The sequence below is a fragment of the Puma concolor genome, chromosome A3 (genome assembly GCF_028749965.1).
Source record: "Puma concolor isolate L17-30 chromosome A3, mPumCon1.1.hap2, whole genome shotgun sequence".
In the NCBI taxonomy this organism is placed as follows: Eukaryota; Metazoa; Chordata; class Mammalia; order Carnivora; family Felidae; genus Puma; species Puma concolor.
The window spans coordinates 39,435,521-39,453,420 of NC_141669.1; the positions used below are offsets into that span (position 1 = coordinate 39,435,521).

A 17,900-nucleotide genomic window follows, 5' to 3' on the forward strand; every position below is an offset into this window, starting at 1 on the left:
ACAACGTATCAGGACCAAGGCTTCTGCTTACTCTAACTCTGTGCAATAAAGGCCCTAACAAAGGAAAGACAAACAGATAAAGGAGATGACGTATTTCTCAGATACTTTGGAGGAAGAATCCGGAGGTTCCCAGACTTTTTCTTTCTCAGTCGGTTTTAGATTCACTCACCCCAGGCGAGCAGCCCCACGCGCTCTCCCTTCCCTCCGACAACGAGGGGAAAGTCCCCGGGGAAAGTACACGAGACGGAGGGGACACAGCCACAGTTAGAGCCGAGACCGCCCCCCCCCCCAAAAAAAAACCCCAGCGAAAGGGGCCGGGCTAAAGGGGGCGGGGCTAAGGGGCCTCCCTGGAAGGGAGGCACCTGCGCAAGCGCAGTAGCGCGCCTTGCCGCCATGGCGTTGGCGCCGTCCAGTAAGCTGCCGGTGGTGGCGGAGACTTCCCCTCAGGAAGCCTGGTCTCCGCCTCCTCCTCTCACCCCGCCTGCTCGGCGGCGGAGGCGGCGGTGGCGGCAGCGCCTGTCCCTGCCTCTCCGCCACCTCCACCCCGGCCTATCCCCCGGCCGGCGGCGTTGGCGGGGAGGGGGACAGTAGTTGTAGACGCCCGCCCCTGCCTCAGAGAAGGTGAGTTCCCGCCCCGGCGGCGGGGGCGGCCCGGTCTTCAGCCCCTCAGCTCCCTCCGCGGCCCAGTGAAGGCTGGGCGCGCCCCTAGCGTGCGCCATGGCCGACCGGGTCGGGGCCGGAGTCCGTCCGACCTCCTCACCACCCGCCGCCCGGGGAAAGGGGCGCCACGGCCCCCCGGTGGAGCGTGGAGGGGAGAGGGACACCCCAGCAAGCTCAGGAAGCTGAGGATTGAGGGGGCAGAGAGATGTCCAGGGAGAAGTCTTGACTGGAGTGGCAGAGAAAGGGAAGGAGGATGGATGAGGCAGCTCCGAGGATAAGGAGAGAAACGGCCTGAGACGTGGAAGCGAGGAAACCTCGGCGGGGTGAACTTGAACATCCGGGAAAGTAGACACTTGGGCCGAAGTGGAGTTAGGACTCTGCCCACCGCAGGAAGTAGCTCCGGAGCTTAAAACTGTCGGGGCCCTGGGGGAAGAGCGGAGGGATGAGGGCGTTGAGAGGTCCCTTTGGAGAGTTTTCCGGGGCTTTTTGAGGATAACACCCTATAAAGCAAACTTCTGAGATTTATAGGCCTATTTTGATAGTGGTCTGAGTTCAATAGGGATCTACAGATCAGTGTCAAAGGTAGCAAAGTGGACAGTAGTGAGAGCGGTGAAAAACGGAATTTATCCAGACACTCCCGACTGTAGGGGAAAGAGCTGAGCTCCATTTGCATTTGCGCAGAGGTGACTGGGAGTTTCAAAGGGAAAATGAGGGACTGGAGGAGAGGTGGGGGTTCCAGAAGAGTCAAGGAAGTGAGGAATTACAAAGGGGATGTTGTTAGGCCAGCTGTGTCTGGCTGCTGGCAAGTAGGGAGGGACCTTAGGATTCTATGCTCCCACAGCCACTGGGAGACCTAGGCGTCTCCTTCCCGATGATTACACTTCAATGGAATGGCTTTCAGGTCTTTGAGAAGGACACTCCTGAGTTGTAGGAGGGACACATCCTTCTCAGAGACAGGAAGGATTCACAATCCAAATTCAGTAAGTACTCTTAAAAAGAGAGATGGGGACCTGTTATCAGGTGTTGGCTCTAAAAACAGATTTCTTTTTGACAGCCCTGAGGTTTTTCTTGCAGGAGCTCCAAAGGGGGCTGGGTCATCGCTGGGATTCAGCCTTAAGCTGCTAGAGGCCAAGTTAAAATTTGGTCAAGTCTCCCTGCAGGAGTTTGGAAGGAGTGTTTCTGCCCAAGTTTTCACAGTTCTCACCAACACATTTCCCCTAACACAAAAAGCTATTTCTTCATCACCTCGATCTAACAGATGTTTAAGTTCCTACAAGTACTATATGTCTGTGAACACCCTATTTGTCCCAAACTATGAGGTAAGACTGTAAGGCAGTTTAGGAAAGGATTTTAGATGGTGGAGCTTGATCGTGTTTCAGGTCTCAGTAAAACATTTCACCATCTTCAGTCTCATCATTTTTAGTACTTATCGTGTTGACTTATGTTGCTTTTTGTCCCCAGAGGGAAAAGACAGTGGAAGCCAAAATATTGTAGAATAATTTAGATTCCTTTTTTCTGGAGAGGCATCAATATAATAACCTCATGAAAATAATTTTGTTTTTACCCTTTTTCGTGATATATTCTATTTTTCTGTGCTATTCCATAATCTTTTACGTATTTCACTTTGGTGGAATGGCAAAGTAAAAAAAAAAAAAGTATACGTTTCTTAAAACATTTTTATAAGCACTTTATATAAATTCCATGCACTAAAAATGGAATGAGGAAGTCATTGCAACCAAATGATGTTCTAGTAAATCTCTGAATGAAGGCAACCTTCGGAAGACTAGATTTAACGTCTTGAGTCAGCCTAGGTTAGTTATCATTGTTCTGAGGTCAAAAATAAACTCTGGATTGTTTTCATACCAGACTTACTGCCTCTCACCAACAAGTAAGCCTGAGCAGTTTATAGATTATGTAATTTGTAATACAGTTTATAATTTTTATACGGTTTATAGTTTATACAATTCAGTTTGGCTCTCAGCCAGATCACAGGAAGATTTGGAAACAGTTTCTCATAGAAAAACAAGTTTTTTGCCAAGATGGCATTTTTTGTTTTTCGTGTGTGTGATGACTTTAAATATGTGCAATTTCTTAAGACTTTGTACAATGTCACTTCACACAGTGCTAGCAGTAACCTTTCTATACGACTTCAAGGTGGTATAATGAGAATACTGGAATAGGAATCTTGACTAGTACTAGGTTCTAGTGCTAGTTTGTCCACTAGTTGTATGACTTGAGTAAGTCCCAAACTTTTTTTTTCAAACTTTCGAAGTCCCAAACTTCCGTTTTGAGTTTTGTCATCTGTGGGGAGGGGGAATGGGATTAGCCCAATTGAGTGGTTCTCAGCCAGGGGTTATTTTGCACCCCTACCCCAGAGGACACTTGGCAGACATTTTTGGTTTCCACCACTGGGCAAGGAAGGACGGGGTGAGCACAGATGCTACCTGGCATCTATTTGATAGAAATAAAATGCACAGGGCAGTCCCACACCCACCCCAACAAAGGATTCTCCTACCCAAAATGTCAGTAGTGTCGAGGTTGAGGACCTCCGCACCAACCAAACTCTGAGGTCCTTAAAATTGTTAACTGGCTTTACAGTTCGGTATTGATATTTCCATGGGCTGGCTGTGTACTGGAAAAGCAGTTCATAAAACACGAAACCTCGACCTATAATGGCCGTCAGGTGGCATTCAAAGAGTGATGAAATCTCTGAGTTAAGATTGAGACTATTCATGAGGATATGAAAAACAAAATATAATTCGCTACCTAAAAATTACCTCTTGTGACATTATTTTGGGTAAATATCCTTCATTAACTGTTCAGTTAACTGCTACCTAACAAATGGTAAATATGTGGCATATTATATTATTTAAAACACTAGTAGAAGTCATATATTTTTACTTGAGATATTTGTAAAAGCCTTAAATAATTGCCAGGTAAGACAGTACATAAACAAGAGGGGGAAAAATGTTGCTTGTTACTGACCCAGCATTTTTTTTTCCCCTTAAAAGACTTGGTTAGGAGATTTACCTTAAATGTATGAAAGAATTATTGTGCTTCCAGTTACTAAAATCCTAGTCACTGTCAAGATCCTGATAGGACCATTCAAACTGATTTGAAGAACATCTGCTAAACCATTTTCACCTATAGCTGTAACACTGAGAGGAGCTCCTTTGTATGGGCTTGATAATGAACAGATGTCAGTAAGGATTAGATATTGGCAAGCAGAGAATATGTAGAAAGTGTCAGATTACAAATAGGAAATTGAGAAATTAAACTCACTCACAAAACCCCAAAGAAATACCACATAACCAGACTTCTATGAAAGGACATATATATAGAATTTATGGTGAAGTTGTCATAACATTTTCCAGGACACTCTAATTCATTCAGTGAGGTTTCTCAAAGTTTTTTGGTTTCTCAAGTATTTTTGACAGTTAAAAAAAATGTTTAAGTAATCATATTCCTGAAGGATTAGTAAAAACAAAACCACAAAAATCAATTCCAGCTTATTTGCTTCTTTTCAAGAAATTAAATGAACTTGGTTTTAGAATGAAGGACATTTTTGACTCCTTATTGAATCAGTAACCCATTTACATAGCATTACCTAAAAATGTTTTCCTTTGTTTTCATGATAGTAAGCAGAGATTTGGATCAAATGACAGAAAAATCTAGCTAATAGCCATTGTTGTATTATTCAGAAAACACTTTTTGAACTCCTGGTATGTATCAGGTACTCTGCTCAGTCCCAAGGATATACTGATGAATTAAGCACAGCCCTTTTAAAGAGCTTAGTAGTTAATGTTTTTTTGTGAAATTAGAAAAAGAAAAAACAAAACAAAATGCAGTTTGGGGGTTTTATGTTCTTTTAAACACAATAAAAGTTTATTTATCTCTCAAATTACGTTAATGGTGAGTGCTCCAGAGCTGGCATGATTGCTTTCTTCTTCCTGACACACAACTTCTATCTCTTAGTCTGAAATGGCTGCAGAGGAAATGTGGGATAGTAGTGTGAGGCAAGTCAAATTCTCCATGGAGTGGGGAGGAAACAGGTTAATTGACAACTTCTAAAATTGGTAAGAAATAGCAGGATGAACACATTAGAGAAAATGTAGTCTTAAATGTAGATTAGCCAGGACTCCTGGGATAATCAGGAGTAGTTCATTGTTTTGTATGAAGCTGTGCTCTGTCCAAGACATATTTGCTACATGCACACCAGGGCACGTTATGTTGTAAATCTAGTGTTGACAGATGGGTAGAATGGTTGGGGAGGAAGATCTCTGGAGGGACACTGATGATTATTTGTTAGTTGCAGATCTGCTGACTTTATTAGATGTCAGTGTGTGAAAATAGTGACTAAGCATGTTAAAATGGCTAAAAAGATTTCCCCTACTATATTCATCACATATATGTTAGGGCATCTATGTGAAAGCATTGGGGCTTTCCCCCACTTCTTACAGACCCATTCACATTCACATTTACTAATCCTTTGAAAGGAATGGAATGCATCTGCTGGCATTCTGATGTTGGATGTCTGCCTTGGGTCCAAGTAAAGCTAACTTCACAAGCATGATCCTTGAGCTAGCTAGCCACAGAGTACTTACAATTATTGATGTTCAAAGACTTAGTTTAAATAAAGACACAAATTTTATATTAAATGTGTAACTATATTAAATGTGTAGTACTCCCAATTAATGATTTTGTTAATTCTTTTGTATTTTATCATTGGAAATTTGCCATAATAGTAAACCCTTAGTTATTTTTGTGATTGTTGTGTTAGTGTGAAATAGCTAGAGCTTGGCAAACTCCTAAATCAGATACTAATCTACTTTCCTGAAAAGACAAGGTTAATAACCAACATAGCTAGGAGTATTTATGAGGCTGACAGCTACAGGATTGCATGTCTAGCACAATTAAGATCTCTAAAAAATACTTAAATAGGTAAAAAATAAAAAAATAAAAACCTGAAAAGATAGCAAATAGTTACAAAAGATAGCAAAGATAACAGTCAGTTACCTAGTCTCCTAAAATGTAATGCTCTGCTCTGCTTAGCCTTTCCTGAGATTATAATGATGCTAAAAGATTGCAAAACTCAAGAGCAGGAATGAGGGGAGGCTATACACTCTCACCACTTCTGTTCAGTATTGTACTGGCAGTCCTAGCCAGTACAGTCAGACAAGAAAAACAAAAGATGTTCAGATTGGAGAGAAATAACACTCTCTATTTGCAGACGATATGATCATCTATGTAGGAAATGCCAAGGAACCTCAGAAAAGGCTACTAGAATAAATTTAGCAAGGGGGCAAAATATTAGCTCCATATACAAAATCAATTGTATTTCTCAATATTAGCAACAAACAGTAAGTTCAGATTTTTAAAAATACTGTTTACTACTGCATCAAAAAACAAAATACTTTTAGATAGCTTTAATGGAATACAGAGAATGCTACATAACATGGCTGAGAGAAAAATGCAAGTAATGGGGAAATATAAAACGTCTCCTAATACTTCTGACTGAGTTAAATTTAAAAGTATTAGACCGTAAGGCGCCTGGATGGCTCAGTTGTCGGTTAAGCATCTGACTTGATTTCAGTTCAGGTCATGATCTCACAGTTGGTGAGTTTGGGCCCTGAGCTAACAATGTGGAGCCTCCTTGGGATTCTCTCTCTCTTCCCCACTCACATTCTCACTCTCTCTCTCTCTCTCTCTCTCTCAAAATAAATAAACTTTAAAAACAAAGTATAAGACCATACCATTTTGGGGGTGTATTTATTAAAGGGAAAGAACTGAGCTAAAACTAACCAAATTAACATCCTAGTTTTGCTCATTTTTTCTTCAGAGATATTTAATACACATTTTTTTAAAGATGCTGTATAATGTTTAAGTGCTGTGTCACAACAGAAATGATGTGCGGTGGGGCATGAAATTTTTTAAATAGATTTTTCACTTAAATTCAGTTGATTTATTCATCAGAACTGAGACTTACTAAAAACATTTTATACAATGCAAAAGCTCAGGCTTTGCAATTTCCATTTTTTAATATATTTTTTTTAATATTTATTTTTGAGAGAGAGTACACGTGCTTGCAAGAGCAGTGGAGGGGCAGAGAGAGAGGGCAAGAGAAAGAATCCCAAGCTGACTCCCTGCTCAGCTTGGAGCCCAACACAGGGCTGGATCTGATGACCAGATCAGGACATGAGATCTATTTCTAGAAATAGAAAAGTTTTCAGAATTTTGCTAGATTTTTTCCAAAAAATATTAGAAGGTAAATCTAAAATAATACTCCAGATACGTTTCAGTCAAGACAAGCTATTTCTTGCTTGGGACCTAATACCAGCCTGTAAGTAGTAAAATTAGCTAGTATCCTTAGAGGTTTCTGCTTGATATTCCATACTCTTTTGGGTATTAAAGTAGACATGGCACCAATTAACACAGGATATAAACTGAAATCTTCAAAGAATTGGTTCAAAATAGAGCAGCCAGAAGACACAATAATGATCAAGTCTAACTTTCAGCTTTCTTTCTTTCTTTTTTTAATGTTTATTTTTGAAAGAGTGAGAGCAAGAGAGGGGCAGAGAAAGGGGGACAGAGGATCGCAAGTGGGCTTCACACTGACAGTAGAGAGATGGATGCGGGGCTTGAACTTACAAGATCAAGGCCTAAGCCAAAGTCAGACGCTTAACCAACTGAGCCACCCAGGAGCCCCCAGTTTTCATTTCATTTCATTTCATTTCATTTCCATTTTCTTTCTTTCTTTCTTTCTCTTTCTTTCTTTCTTTCTTTCTTTCTTTCTTTCTTTCTTTCTTTCTTTCTTTCTTTCTTTCTTTCTTTCTTTCTATGTTTATTTTTGAGAGAGTGTGATCAGGGGAGGGGCAGAGAGAGAGAGAATCCCAAGCAGGTTCTATACTGTCAGCGAAAAACCCAGTGTGGGGCTGGAACCCACCAACTGTGAGATCATGAGCTGAAGTCAGTCGATTAAGTGTCCAACTTGTGATTTCAGCTCAGGTCATGATCTCACATTTAGTGAGTTTGAGCCCCGCATTGGGCTCTGCACTGACAGCGTGGAGCCTGCTTAGGCTTCTCTCCCTCCCTCTTTCTCTGCCCTTCCCCACTTGCTCTCTCTCTCAAAAATAAACATTTCAAAAAATAAGTACTAAAAAGGTCCTCTAAAACATGAACATTATCTTGAAATACAAAGAATTAGGTACTCCTGTCAGGCACTCTTGCTCTGTTTACACATAACTTTTCCTTTATTTGGCTTTCTGTAGTTACGAGAAAAGTTGGCTGGGAGAACATTTCACTAGGTCAGTAAAATGGATGAAATCCTGAGTAACAATAAAAGCTCATTCATTCAGTACTTGCTATGTACCATATACTGTTCTAAGCATTTTATGTATATTCATTTCCTTAAGGCTCACAACAGCTCTTTGAAGTATATGTTATATCCCTATTTTAGAGATGAGGGACTTAAGGCATAGAGAGGTTGAGAAATTTAACCAAGCTTACACAGCTAATAACTGGCTCCAGAGTCCCTATGTCTGGCTCATAAGAGCAACAAGATAAGTGACACAATATGATGGGCAGTAGTTCTGCATAGGTGAATTGGCCTTATGTTAGGTGGATAATCTTTCTGGGGGAAAAAAAAAACAACATTTAAAAGTCCAGTTTAACAAATTAAGGTATAATTATTTCATTTTCCAAAAACATCTGTTAATAGATCTTTAAGCTCTTCTAGTACACTTTATTGAGATATACTTTACTTAAAATACACACATATTTAAAGTACACAAGGCAATGTGTTTTTGTCAGGTATATACTCAGCAACCATCATAAATAAAATGCCAGATATTTCCATCAACACCCAGAGTTTGCTCATGCCTCTTTACAATCCATCCCTCCCTCTACTCCTGTCCCCAGCAACCACTAATCTGCTTTCTATCACTATAGATTAGTTTATATTTCCAGAACTTTTTGCAAATAGGGAATCATACAAGTAGGTACTCATATCTTGCACTAAGCATGATGACTTTGAGATTCATCCGTGTTGTGTATATATTGCTATTTTGTTTCTTTTTTGTTGCTGAATAATTCTACCATATTGATATACCAGGTTTTGTTTATCCATTAACCTATTGACAGACATTAGGGTTGTTTTAGTTGGGGGCTATTACAAATAAAGCTGCTATGAACATTCATGTACAGGGCTTTGCATGGATATATGTTTTTGTTTCTCTTGAACAAATACAAGTGAAATGGCTGGGTCATATGATAGATGTTGAATGTTTAAAGAAATTATCAAACAGCTTTGTAAAGTTGTACCATTTTAAATTCTAACTAGTAACGTATGAGAATTACAGTTGTTCAGCATCCTTACCCACATTTGGTATTTTTAGTCCTTTTAATTTTAATCATTTCCAGTGATAGTGTAGTAGTATCTCATTGTGGTTTTAATTTGCATTTACTTAGCCATACACACACACACACACACACACACACATACACTCTTTGAGGTGTCTGTTAAAATCTTTTGCCCATCCATTTTAATTTGTGTTTATCTTACTGAGTCATAAGAGTTATATTCTAGATACAAGTCCTTTGTCTGATATATGAGATGGGAATATTTTCTCCCACTTTATGGCTTGCTTTTCATTTTAATTTTAGAGTCATAAGTAAATTATATACATTATAACAAATCAGAAATAATTCAGAGAGATACTATATATATTAGAGAAACATTTTTAAATATTCATCATCCTTTCTAAAAAGTTTATCATTTACAGTTCTTAAACTCAATATTTTTAGCCAAACCTTTTTAATCTATACACTTGTTCTGAAAATTAACCTGTAGAACCTTTAAATTCAATTTTTATGGAGTTTTTAATTACAAAGTAATTTTTTTTTTGCACAAATTAAAACAGTACAGACATATGCAGAGAGCAGAATGTTAAATATTGTCTCTTACTCCTTTCCTAAACTCATATCCCAAGCCCCATTAAGTGTGTATCTTTTCAGATTTTTTTTTCTATGGGTATTGAGATATACAAGATCAGACTGTCAAATCACACTAACACAAATCAGTAATATTACCTAGTATCAAGGCTTTCTAAGTATTTCAAGGATACAAGCAATCAAGCAACTCTAAAGAAGCAAAGATCTCTAGGACATGAAAAATGGCTCCTCAGACCTGCATCTCTAACCCAACATAATAGATAGATGAGGTTTCTAAGTAAGGATCACCTCACGCAGTGTGGGTATTTAAATTATGAATCATTTTATATACGCTTGCTTATGTGACATTCTTCATAGAGCTATGCCTCATTGGTCCTGAATTTATTTACTGTAGATCATCCTTAGCCAGGAACATCTTGCTAAGGGCATTTCAAAGATAAGTTCCTATTCTTTTAGCCTGTATCATTGGTCTCTTTTCTCAAAGGTCCAGAAGTCACCCACCCTCTTCCCTCTCCCCCCACCCCCAGAAAGGAAGTGAATGGATTGCAGCCCAACTCCTTTAACTCCTTCCTTACAATAAATACATGTGAATATATTTATTTTTTGGTTCTGTGTTGTGTTTTTATACTAAAATTGGATTTGAGATTGATCAACAGATAGGTACTCAGGTAGGTAGGTAGATAGAGTTCTACATCTTGTTTTTTTCCCCTTAATATATCATGGACTTTTCTCCATGACAGTACACGTGGTTCCAATTCATATTCACTTAAGTGGCTGCATAGGAAGTACAATTTTGACGTTCCATGATTGGTATCATATTTATAAACTAGTAAATTTCTTTTTATATATATATGAAATGTCAAATTTGTTTCCATACAACACCCAGTGCTCATCCCAACAGGTGCCCTCCTCAATGCCCATCACCCACTTTCCCCTCCCTCCCACCCCCCATCAACCCTCAGTTTGTTCTCAGTTTTTAAGAGTCTCTTATGGTTTGCCTCCCTCCCTCTCAAACTTTTTTTTTTTTCCCTTCCCCTCCCCCATGGTCTTCTGCTAAGTTTCTCAGGATCCACATAAGAGTGAAAACATGGCATCTGTCTTTCTCTGTATGACTTATTTCACTTGGCATAACACTTCCCGGTTCCATGCACGTTGCTACAAAAGGCCATATTTCATTCTTTCTCATTGCCAAGTAGTATTCCACTGTGTATATAAACCACAACTTCTTTATCCATTCATCAGTTGATGGACATTTAGGCTCTTCCCATAATTTGGCTATAAACTAGTAAATTTCAATAAAAATACATTTCAACTGTTAGGAACTTTAGATAGTAGTATGGACCTCAAGGATACATGTGGTAAGTTTGGTGTAGATTATTTATTGAGGTGAGGAACACTTTGAGCAAAAGTTCTGGAAGTTAATACGTGAATATGACTATAGCTTTGAGTGGCTTATCTGAGCCTTGTTTAGGGAGCCTTGCTTGTGATCATTTTTGTACAACTATAGAGGACTGTTGCCCACCACAGGTAAAGATGGTTTGTGGTTCCTCTCTGTGATTCCCAGATGACCTGAGAGATACAGCTAGAATCAGTAACTATCTTAAAATAGACTATTTCTTGAAATTGTCTGCTATAAAACACAAAAATGCCAGGGCCAGATATCTTCTCCCAGCCTTTCAATACAGATCATTTCCATAAAGTCCAGACTCCTACTGGTGACCCAGTAACTTCCCTTTCAGAATATATTCTGGACTAAATAAGAATATACTACCATATTAAATAGTAGAGCCTTACTAAATGTTTTCATACTGAAATTTCATTCTAATTAGCAAAAAGTTAGTAGATACTCTTGCAAGCACTCAGGAAATTAAGATTTGAGATGGTATGTGAAGTGATATCTAGTTACAGATTGAAAATATTACCTTAAATGTTTAATATGATCTTCAATCTTCCCTCCCTTTATTTTATTCATAGATACCACATTGAATGAATAAATATTGAGCTTTTACAAATACTCTTTGTAAAAGGTATATGGGAAGTAGTGATATAGTTTGAATTGCAAAGGATTTCATATTATGAGGGAGGTTGAAAATAAAGATCTTCTGAATCATAGGATAATTTCTACTGAAGCTGATACTTTGATTTGAATGCAAACAAAACTCTGTCCTTAAACTTTTAGTTCAGACTAAATGTGTTAAAAATCATGAAAGCTATTTTCAAATTTAGAGGTAGACATTTGGGGTCACTGTGTTGTAAAACAAAATATTATTTACTTTTCTGGAGTAAAATATATGCTTAAAAAAATATAGGCTCAATATGTAGCCTAACTTTCAGGTTTATAGGAAGTAAAATGATAAAAAAGGATATGGATTTGTGAATTTTCAGATTCTGGATCTATGTTCGTGGTATGAGTCTAAACTTTGAACTATTTAATCTTTGTAACAAGATTGTACTTGGTTTCAGATGACTGGGAGTGGAATATTAGACAAAAATAGATTTTGGGATCTCTGCATCATGTTTTTTAGCTTCCTGGTTGTTGCACGGTCTCACCATTTGGGGAAAGTCCATGCTAGAAAACTGAAGCAATTAATGGGGGAATATGATCAGATTTCTTCACCAAGTTCCCAGCCTGATAAAGGTAAGTTTCCATTCACCTCTTCATTGATTTCTGCATGATATGTGGGCTTTGGGGACTGGCTTCTTTCATTTAGCATGCCTTCAGGATTTATCCATGTTGTACCACATATTAGTACTTCATTCCTTTTTACTGCTGAATAATATTCCATTGTATGAATATACCACATTTTATTTATCCATTCATCAGTTAATGGACATTGACTTGTTTCTACTTTTTAGTAGTTATGAATATTGCTACTGTGAACATTTGTGTGCAAGTTTTTGTGTAACCATAGGTTTTCAGTTCTCTTGGGCATATACTTAGGAGTGAAACTGATGGGTCATACAGTAACACTGTTAACATTTTGAGGCATTGCCATACTGTTTTTCTTTTTTTTCTTTTTAATTAGGAAACATTTCCAAGGTTATTCATAAAATTATTAAAACAGCAAAAGTTGATTTACAGAGCCACATGACAATAACAAAACAGGAAGGTAATGAAACGTTCAAGAGACATCTTGAAAAGTTTCAAAGAAGTATATACCAAGCTAAAAATCTGCAGTTAAACTATGGTTGCATAACAGTTTATACTCATTCCTACATTTTCTCAATAAGTTCTTCCTTATATTTGCCTTTCTTTTTTCCAACTTGTTGAGATTTGGCTTTGCATTCAAGATTTTTTTTCTGATCAAGAGTGCCTGGGTGGCTCAGGTGGTTAAGCATCTGACTCCGACTCTTGACTTCAGCTCAGGTCATGATCTTACGGTTCATGGATTCGAGCCCTGCGTCAGGGCTTGGGATTCTCTCTCTCCCTCTCTCTCTTTCTGCCCCTCCTCTGCTCCCTCTCTCTGTCTCTGTCTCTAAGTAAATAAACTTTAAAACAAAAAAAGAAACAAAGTCTTTAAAAAAAAAAAAAAGGAATTTATTCCTGCTCTTTTCCTGTTTTATCCTGCTGATAACCACCTTGTTTGGGTAAATGCGTGCATGGACAGTTGTGGCATTACCTTCTCACATTGAACCTGCTCAATGTAGATGACCTAATTTCTTTCTAAACACCTGGACTACCTTGCTGATTGCTGACCTTTATAGTGTCCTTGAACCTCCTGAACCTCATCATCTGTATGGATGGGCATGGAGCAGACCTTGTACTTCTGCCACCAATCCTTGGAGAGTGGGGAAGACATGATCTTCCTGCGCATGTGCAAGGGAGCACTGAAGTGGCATTTGGGGGTTTTGCTGTGGTCCGAGGTCACAAAAGGGTTGAACTTCATCATGATGGTCTACCTGGTTCCAGGCAGGCTCAGACCTGTGTGCTTGGGGCCAGAAGTCCAAACTATTTTTCAAAATAGCGGCACATTTTACATCCCCACAAGCAATGAATGAAATGACCCATTTTTCCACATCCTTGCCAATACTGAATCTCACCTGTCTTTTTTATTATAGCCATCCTTGTGGGCATGAAGTATCAATTTCTAAACATAAAAGTGGACAAAATGGTATAACGAACCCTCATATACCAGCATCCAGCTTCAACAGTTATCACCATCTTTTTCATCTTGCTAGTGACTTTGTAAAAGCAGCTTTATTGAGATATAGTTAACATACAATAAACTGTACATATTTAAAATACAAAATTTGAGTTTTGACAGATATATGTGTATACCATCAAATGATCAATACAGTAAACATATCCAGACTCCATAATGTGCCTTTTATAATCATCCCTCCCATCCTTTCCTGTCTCATCCCCAAGCAAACACTGTTACTGTACGTTAGTTTGCATTTTCTAGAGTTTTCTGTAGACGGAATCATATGTTATGTACTCTTTTTGTCAGGCTTCTCTCAGCATAATTATTTTGAGATGCATCGATGTTGTTGACTCTATCAATAACCAATAATTCTTCCCTTGTTACCACTGATAGTATTTCACTGTATGGATGTAACACTATTGATAGTTCCATTCACCTGTTGATCATCATTTCTGTTTTTTCCTTTCTGGGGCTAAAACAAAATTACCATAAATATTCATGTATCATTCTTTGTAAGGACATATATTTCCTTTTCTTTGGGGGACATACTGAGGAATGGAATAACTAGATCGTACAGTAGGTGTATGTTTAACTTCCTCAGAAACCAGCAAACTGTTTGCTAGTGGTTGTACCATTTTCTATCCCTGACCAGCAGTGTGTGAGAATTCTAGTTGTTCCATATCCTCACCAACTACACTGCTGGTGTCATTCTTTTTATCCCAGTCATTCTAGTGAGTGCGTGGTGGAATTGCATTGTGGTTTTAATTGACATTGACCTGATGACTGTTGATATTTTTTCATGTGTTCATTGGCCCTTTGTATATATTCCTTTCTGAATTGTCTGTTCAAATCTTTTGCCTATAATCAAATATTTGTTGCGTTATTCTCGTTAGAATTTTTGTACTATTTAAGTTGAATAGGAGCTAAATTTTCTGATTCACCAAATTAGACTTCATTTAGACTTTATTTTTTGATCTAAAATTTCCAGAAAACGTAGCTGATCATTAGTGACTCTGGAGTGCTATGTCATGCTTCTTTCTTTCTGTTAAAGGGAAGAACATTCTGTTCTCCATGGGTATGCCACCTCCTAATTTTTAGAGACAAAGTATATCATCAAAACTACATAGGAGATGATCTTGTAGTAAGGATCTTTTCTGCTACATTTGTACTTAATGCAGGATTTGAGGTAGGGGAAAGAAATCAGAAATAGTGCTGCCCCCACCAAAAGAATCAAACAAGCCAACAAAAAATTAGTGTCTCTACTTTAAATTTCTTCTAAAACTTTTCTCTGCATCAGTCTGACCCCCTCTCCGCTTTCACCTCCATTCCTCCCTTAACCCTCCCACCAGTACTTTAATAGAGGACAAACCAGAAGACATTCTAGAATGTTTTTTTTTACCAATCAGAAGTAATGGAATGAAATCCAAGCCCTGGACAGAAGATACAGAACTCTGTTCCCTCATCTTCCCTCATGCCCTATACAAAAGAGTAGTTTCATCTCGTAGCAGAATTTCCAATTTCCAGCATTCCCAAACCATTTTATAAACATCCTTTTATTATTAAGTCTTATGGTACTCTAGTCAGGTAAGTAAGCATATTTATTTTATTTTGTCTGAGTAAACTGAAGATTTTAAAAATTATTCTCTATGGTTCTATTACTTCTCTTAAAAAACAATATACAAGAAACTAATTAGTCAGAACTTTAGGAAAACTATGAAAACTATCAGCCACCTATCAGGGATGTGTGGCCCTTAACCACACATCCCTATATGCCTTACATTTTTAGCCATACAACAGAACCCTATATGTCATCTGCTCTCTGCCCTCTTCATCCCACTTCTGAGAATGATAAACCTACTTGTGAGTGGCCTGGGAGATATTTGACTATCCTAATGTACCATTTTGGTGTATAATGTCATGATATTTAACTTCTTTGCTGAATTAGGTTTTAATTTGTCTGGGCTTCTTTGTTTTGTTTTTTGAAGCTCTCTTCAAGAGCAAAGGAAATATTCAGAATACAATAATCTAGTAAGAAGAATTTTCTCCCATCTTCTCTACAGAGAACCCCTTGTTGTCAACCTAATGAAGCATTCAAAGAAGACATATGACTCTTTTCAAGATGAACTTGAAGATTATATCAAAGTGCAGAAAGCCAGAGGCTTAGAGCCAAAGACTTGTTTCAGAAAGATGAGAGAGGACTGTTTGGAAACTTGTGGGTACAAAGAAGAGGTTGATTACAGACCGAGGCATAGAATGTTTGATCACAGACTCTCATCTGAGACTGTCCAGACCTACCCGAGATCATGCCCTATTTCACCAAAGGTGGAAAACCGGTTACCTCAGTGGCTACCAGCTCATGACAGCAGGCTAAGACTAGACTCTCTGAGCTACTGCCAGTTCACCAGGGATTGTTTCTCAGAAAAACCAGGACCCCTGAACCTTAGTCAGCAAGCGTATAACTGTCGCCCATACAGTGTGGAATCTGGAGTTTACAAGCGTCTCTCCTCAGAAAACAGTGCCAGCGCCCATCAAGCCAGTCATAAACAGATACATCAGCAGGGGAAAAGGCACCCAGAGGAAGCCAGAGAAAAAGTAGAGGAGGAGCGGCCCAAGCATAGGAGGAAAAAAGGTTATGAGGAAATAGATTTAGACAAACACAAGAACTTCCAAAGAAATCTAACACAAATGGAAACAGTCAGGGTCAGTACAGAAAAGCTTAAGAATCGAAAGGAGAAAAAAGGCCGAGATGTGGCCTCTAAGAAAGAGGAACGTAAGCGTAGAAAAGAGAAAAAGGAAGAAGGTAAAGAGAGGACAGAGGAGGAAATGCTTTGGGACCAGTCTATCCTTGGATTTTGAAGATCCTGAGTTGGTTCTCCTGAGGTTAAATTGAAAAAATAGTTGAGGAGCTTGGTTTTATGATGTCCATGTTCATATCGATTTTTTCATGTGAACAGGTACTTTAATTTCTAACAACAGGCCGAGTGAACCGAAAGTATTTAATGTGGTTACTCTCCAGCACGGAAATTACTTTTCCTCATTTCCTGAAAACATCCCTACATTTTTCTTCTATATAATGTAATTTTCCTTAATGAGAGTGGCACTGCTTTTACTCATCAAAATGCTATGATAGTAGAAGTATTTTTCCCTTGGGAGGTCACTTATTTTAAATTGAAGTATTAACGGGCTTTGCAGAATCTATTTCTTGATTAGGTTTGTTTTAGTTGTGGGTGGGATATTTTTATATTCATTAGTTTTCTCTTTGACACAATTTAGACTGATTTTTTTTCCTTTGTTAGACCTAACTTGCAGTGTATTTTCTAGATTGCAAAGTGGAAAATGAAATACATTATAATAATAATAAGCTAAGGTTACATATAGTTTTAAAAGTTTCAAAGAGTCTTGATATAAAATCAGTTTATATTCTGGAAATATTTATAATAAAGTGTTCTAATTTCTGCATTTTGTTGTTCTGTGTCAAGTATGTGTTCCCAGTCAGTGATGATTTTCTTTTGGAAGAGAAATAATGGAGTAGTTATACTTGCGAGGAAGATCTTTTGGGTGGGTCACACTTTACAGTTGTAAAAATTCTTTACCTCGCTTATTCATATTTCAACCCACTTTTTAGGATAGAAATCTATTAATGACCATAATTTTTCCAAATAGTTGAAATTGATAATTCCCTTTTTTAAAAAAATTATGGCCTGGGAAACTGAGTCCCAGAATCCAAGTCTCAGCTATGCCATCAAGTTGTTATGTGACTTTGGGGGAGTCACTTAACTTCATTTTCCTCATTATCAAATATGACTAGAAAGATTGGCCCCTAAAATGCCTTGGATAGCAAGATTCTGTGATATGAAAACTCTTTTTGCTTTCCACAATGCTGGGCTTACATGTCTATTTTAATATTAACTTTAGAATTATTTTGCTAAAAGTGATTTTAGCTTATATGCTAAAATACATATAAATATTTATAGGTGTGTGTGTGTGTGTGTGTGTATATATATATATATATACACATATATATGTTATATGAGAGATATATATGTATCATATAAATCACTCCATATATTCCCCACACACACAGCCATCCTCTTGCATGTAACCAGTCTCCCTACCCTTGCTGGGCTGCTGCCTTACTCAGCCCTG

The 17,900-nt window shown here is 38.2% G+C and overlaps 1 protein-coding gene and 1 pseudogene across 2 annotated transcripts; one reads left to right on the forward strand and one right to left on the reverse strand.

The window, feature by feature from the left end:
* The first annotated feature begins 665 nt into the window (after positions 1-665).
* Positions 666-17,217, forward strand: KRCC1 (lysine rich coiled-coil 1). 2 transcript variants are annotated; one of them, XM_086700636.1, is made up of 3 exons: positions 666-1,640; positions 12,135-12,247; positions 15,740-17,217. In XM_086700636.1, the coding sequence occupies exon 3, from the start codon at positions 15,837-15,839 to the stop codon at positions 16,608-16,610; it is 774 nt and encodes a 257-aa protein (XP_086556762.1). In that variant the 5' UTR covers positions 666-1,640; positions 12,135-12,247; positions 15,740-15,836; the 3' UTR covers positions 16,611-17,217. The 2 variants fall into 2 exon arrangements, with proteins under 2 accessions (XP_086556762.1, XP_086556763.1); XM_086700637.1 differs by having other exon boundaries at positions 15,815-17,217.
* Positions 1,067-13,496, reverse strand: LOC112864224 (ribosomal protein uL24-like pseudogene; annotated as a pseudogene).
* Positions 17,218-17,900: the final 683 nt, after the last annotated feature.

Bases quoted from the DNA above. Each gene is read 5' to 3' on its own strand.
- KRCC1 (XM_086700636.1), top strand. From the start codon at position 15,837: ATGAAGCATTCAAAGAAGACATATGACTCTTTTCAAGATGAACTTGAA.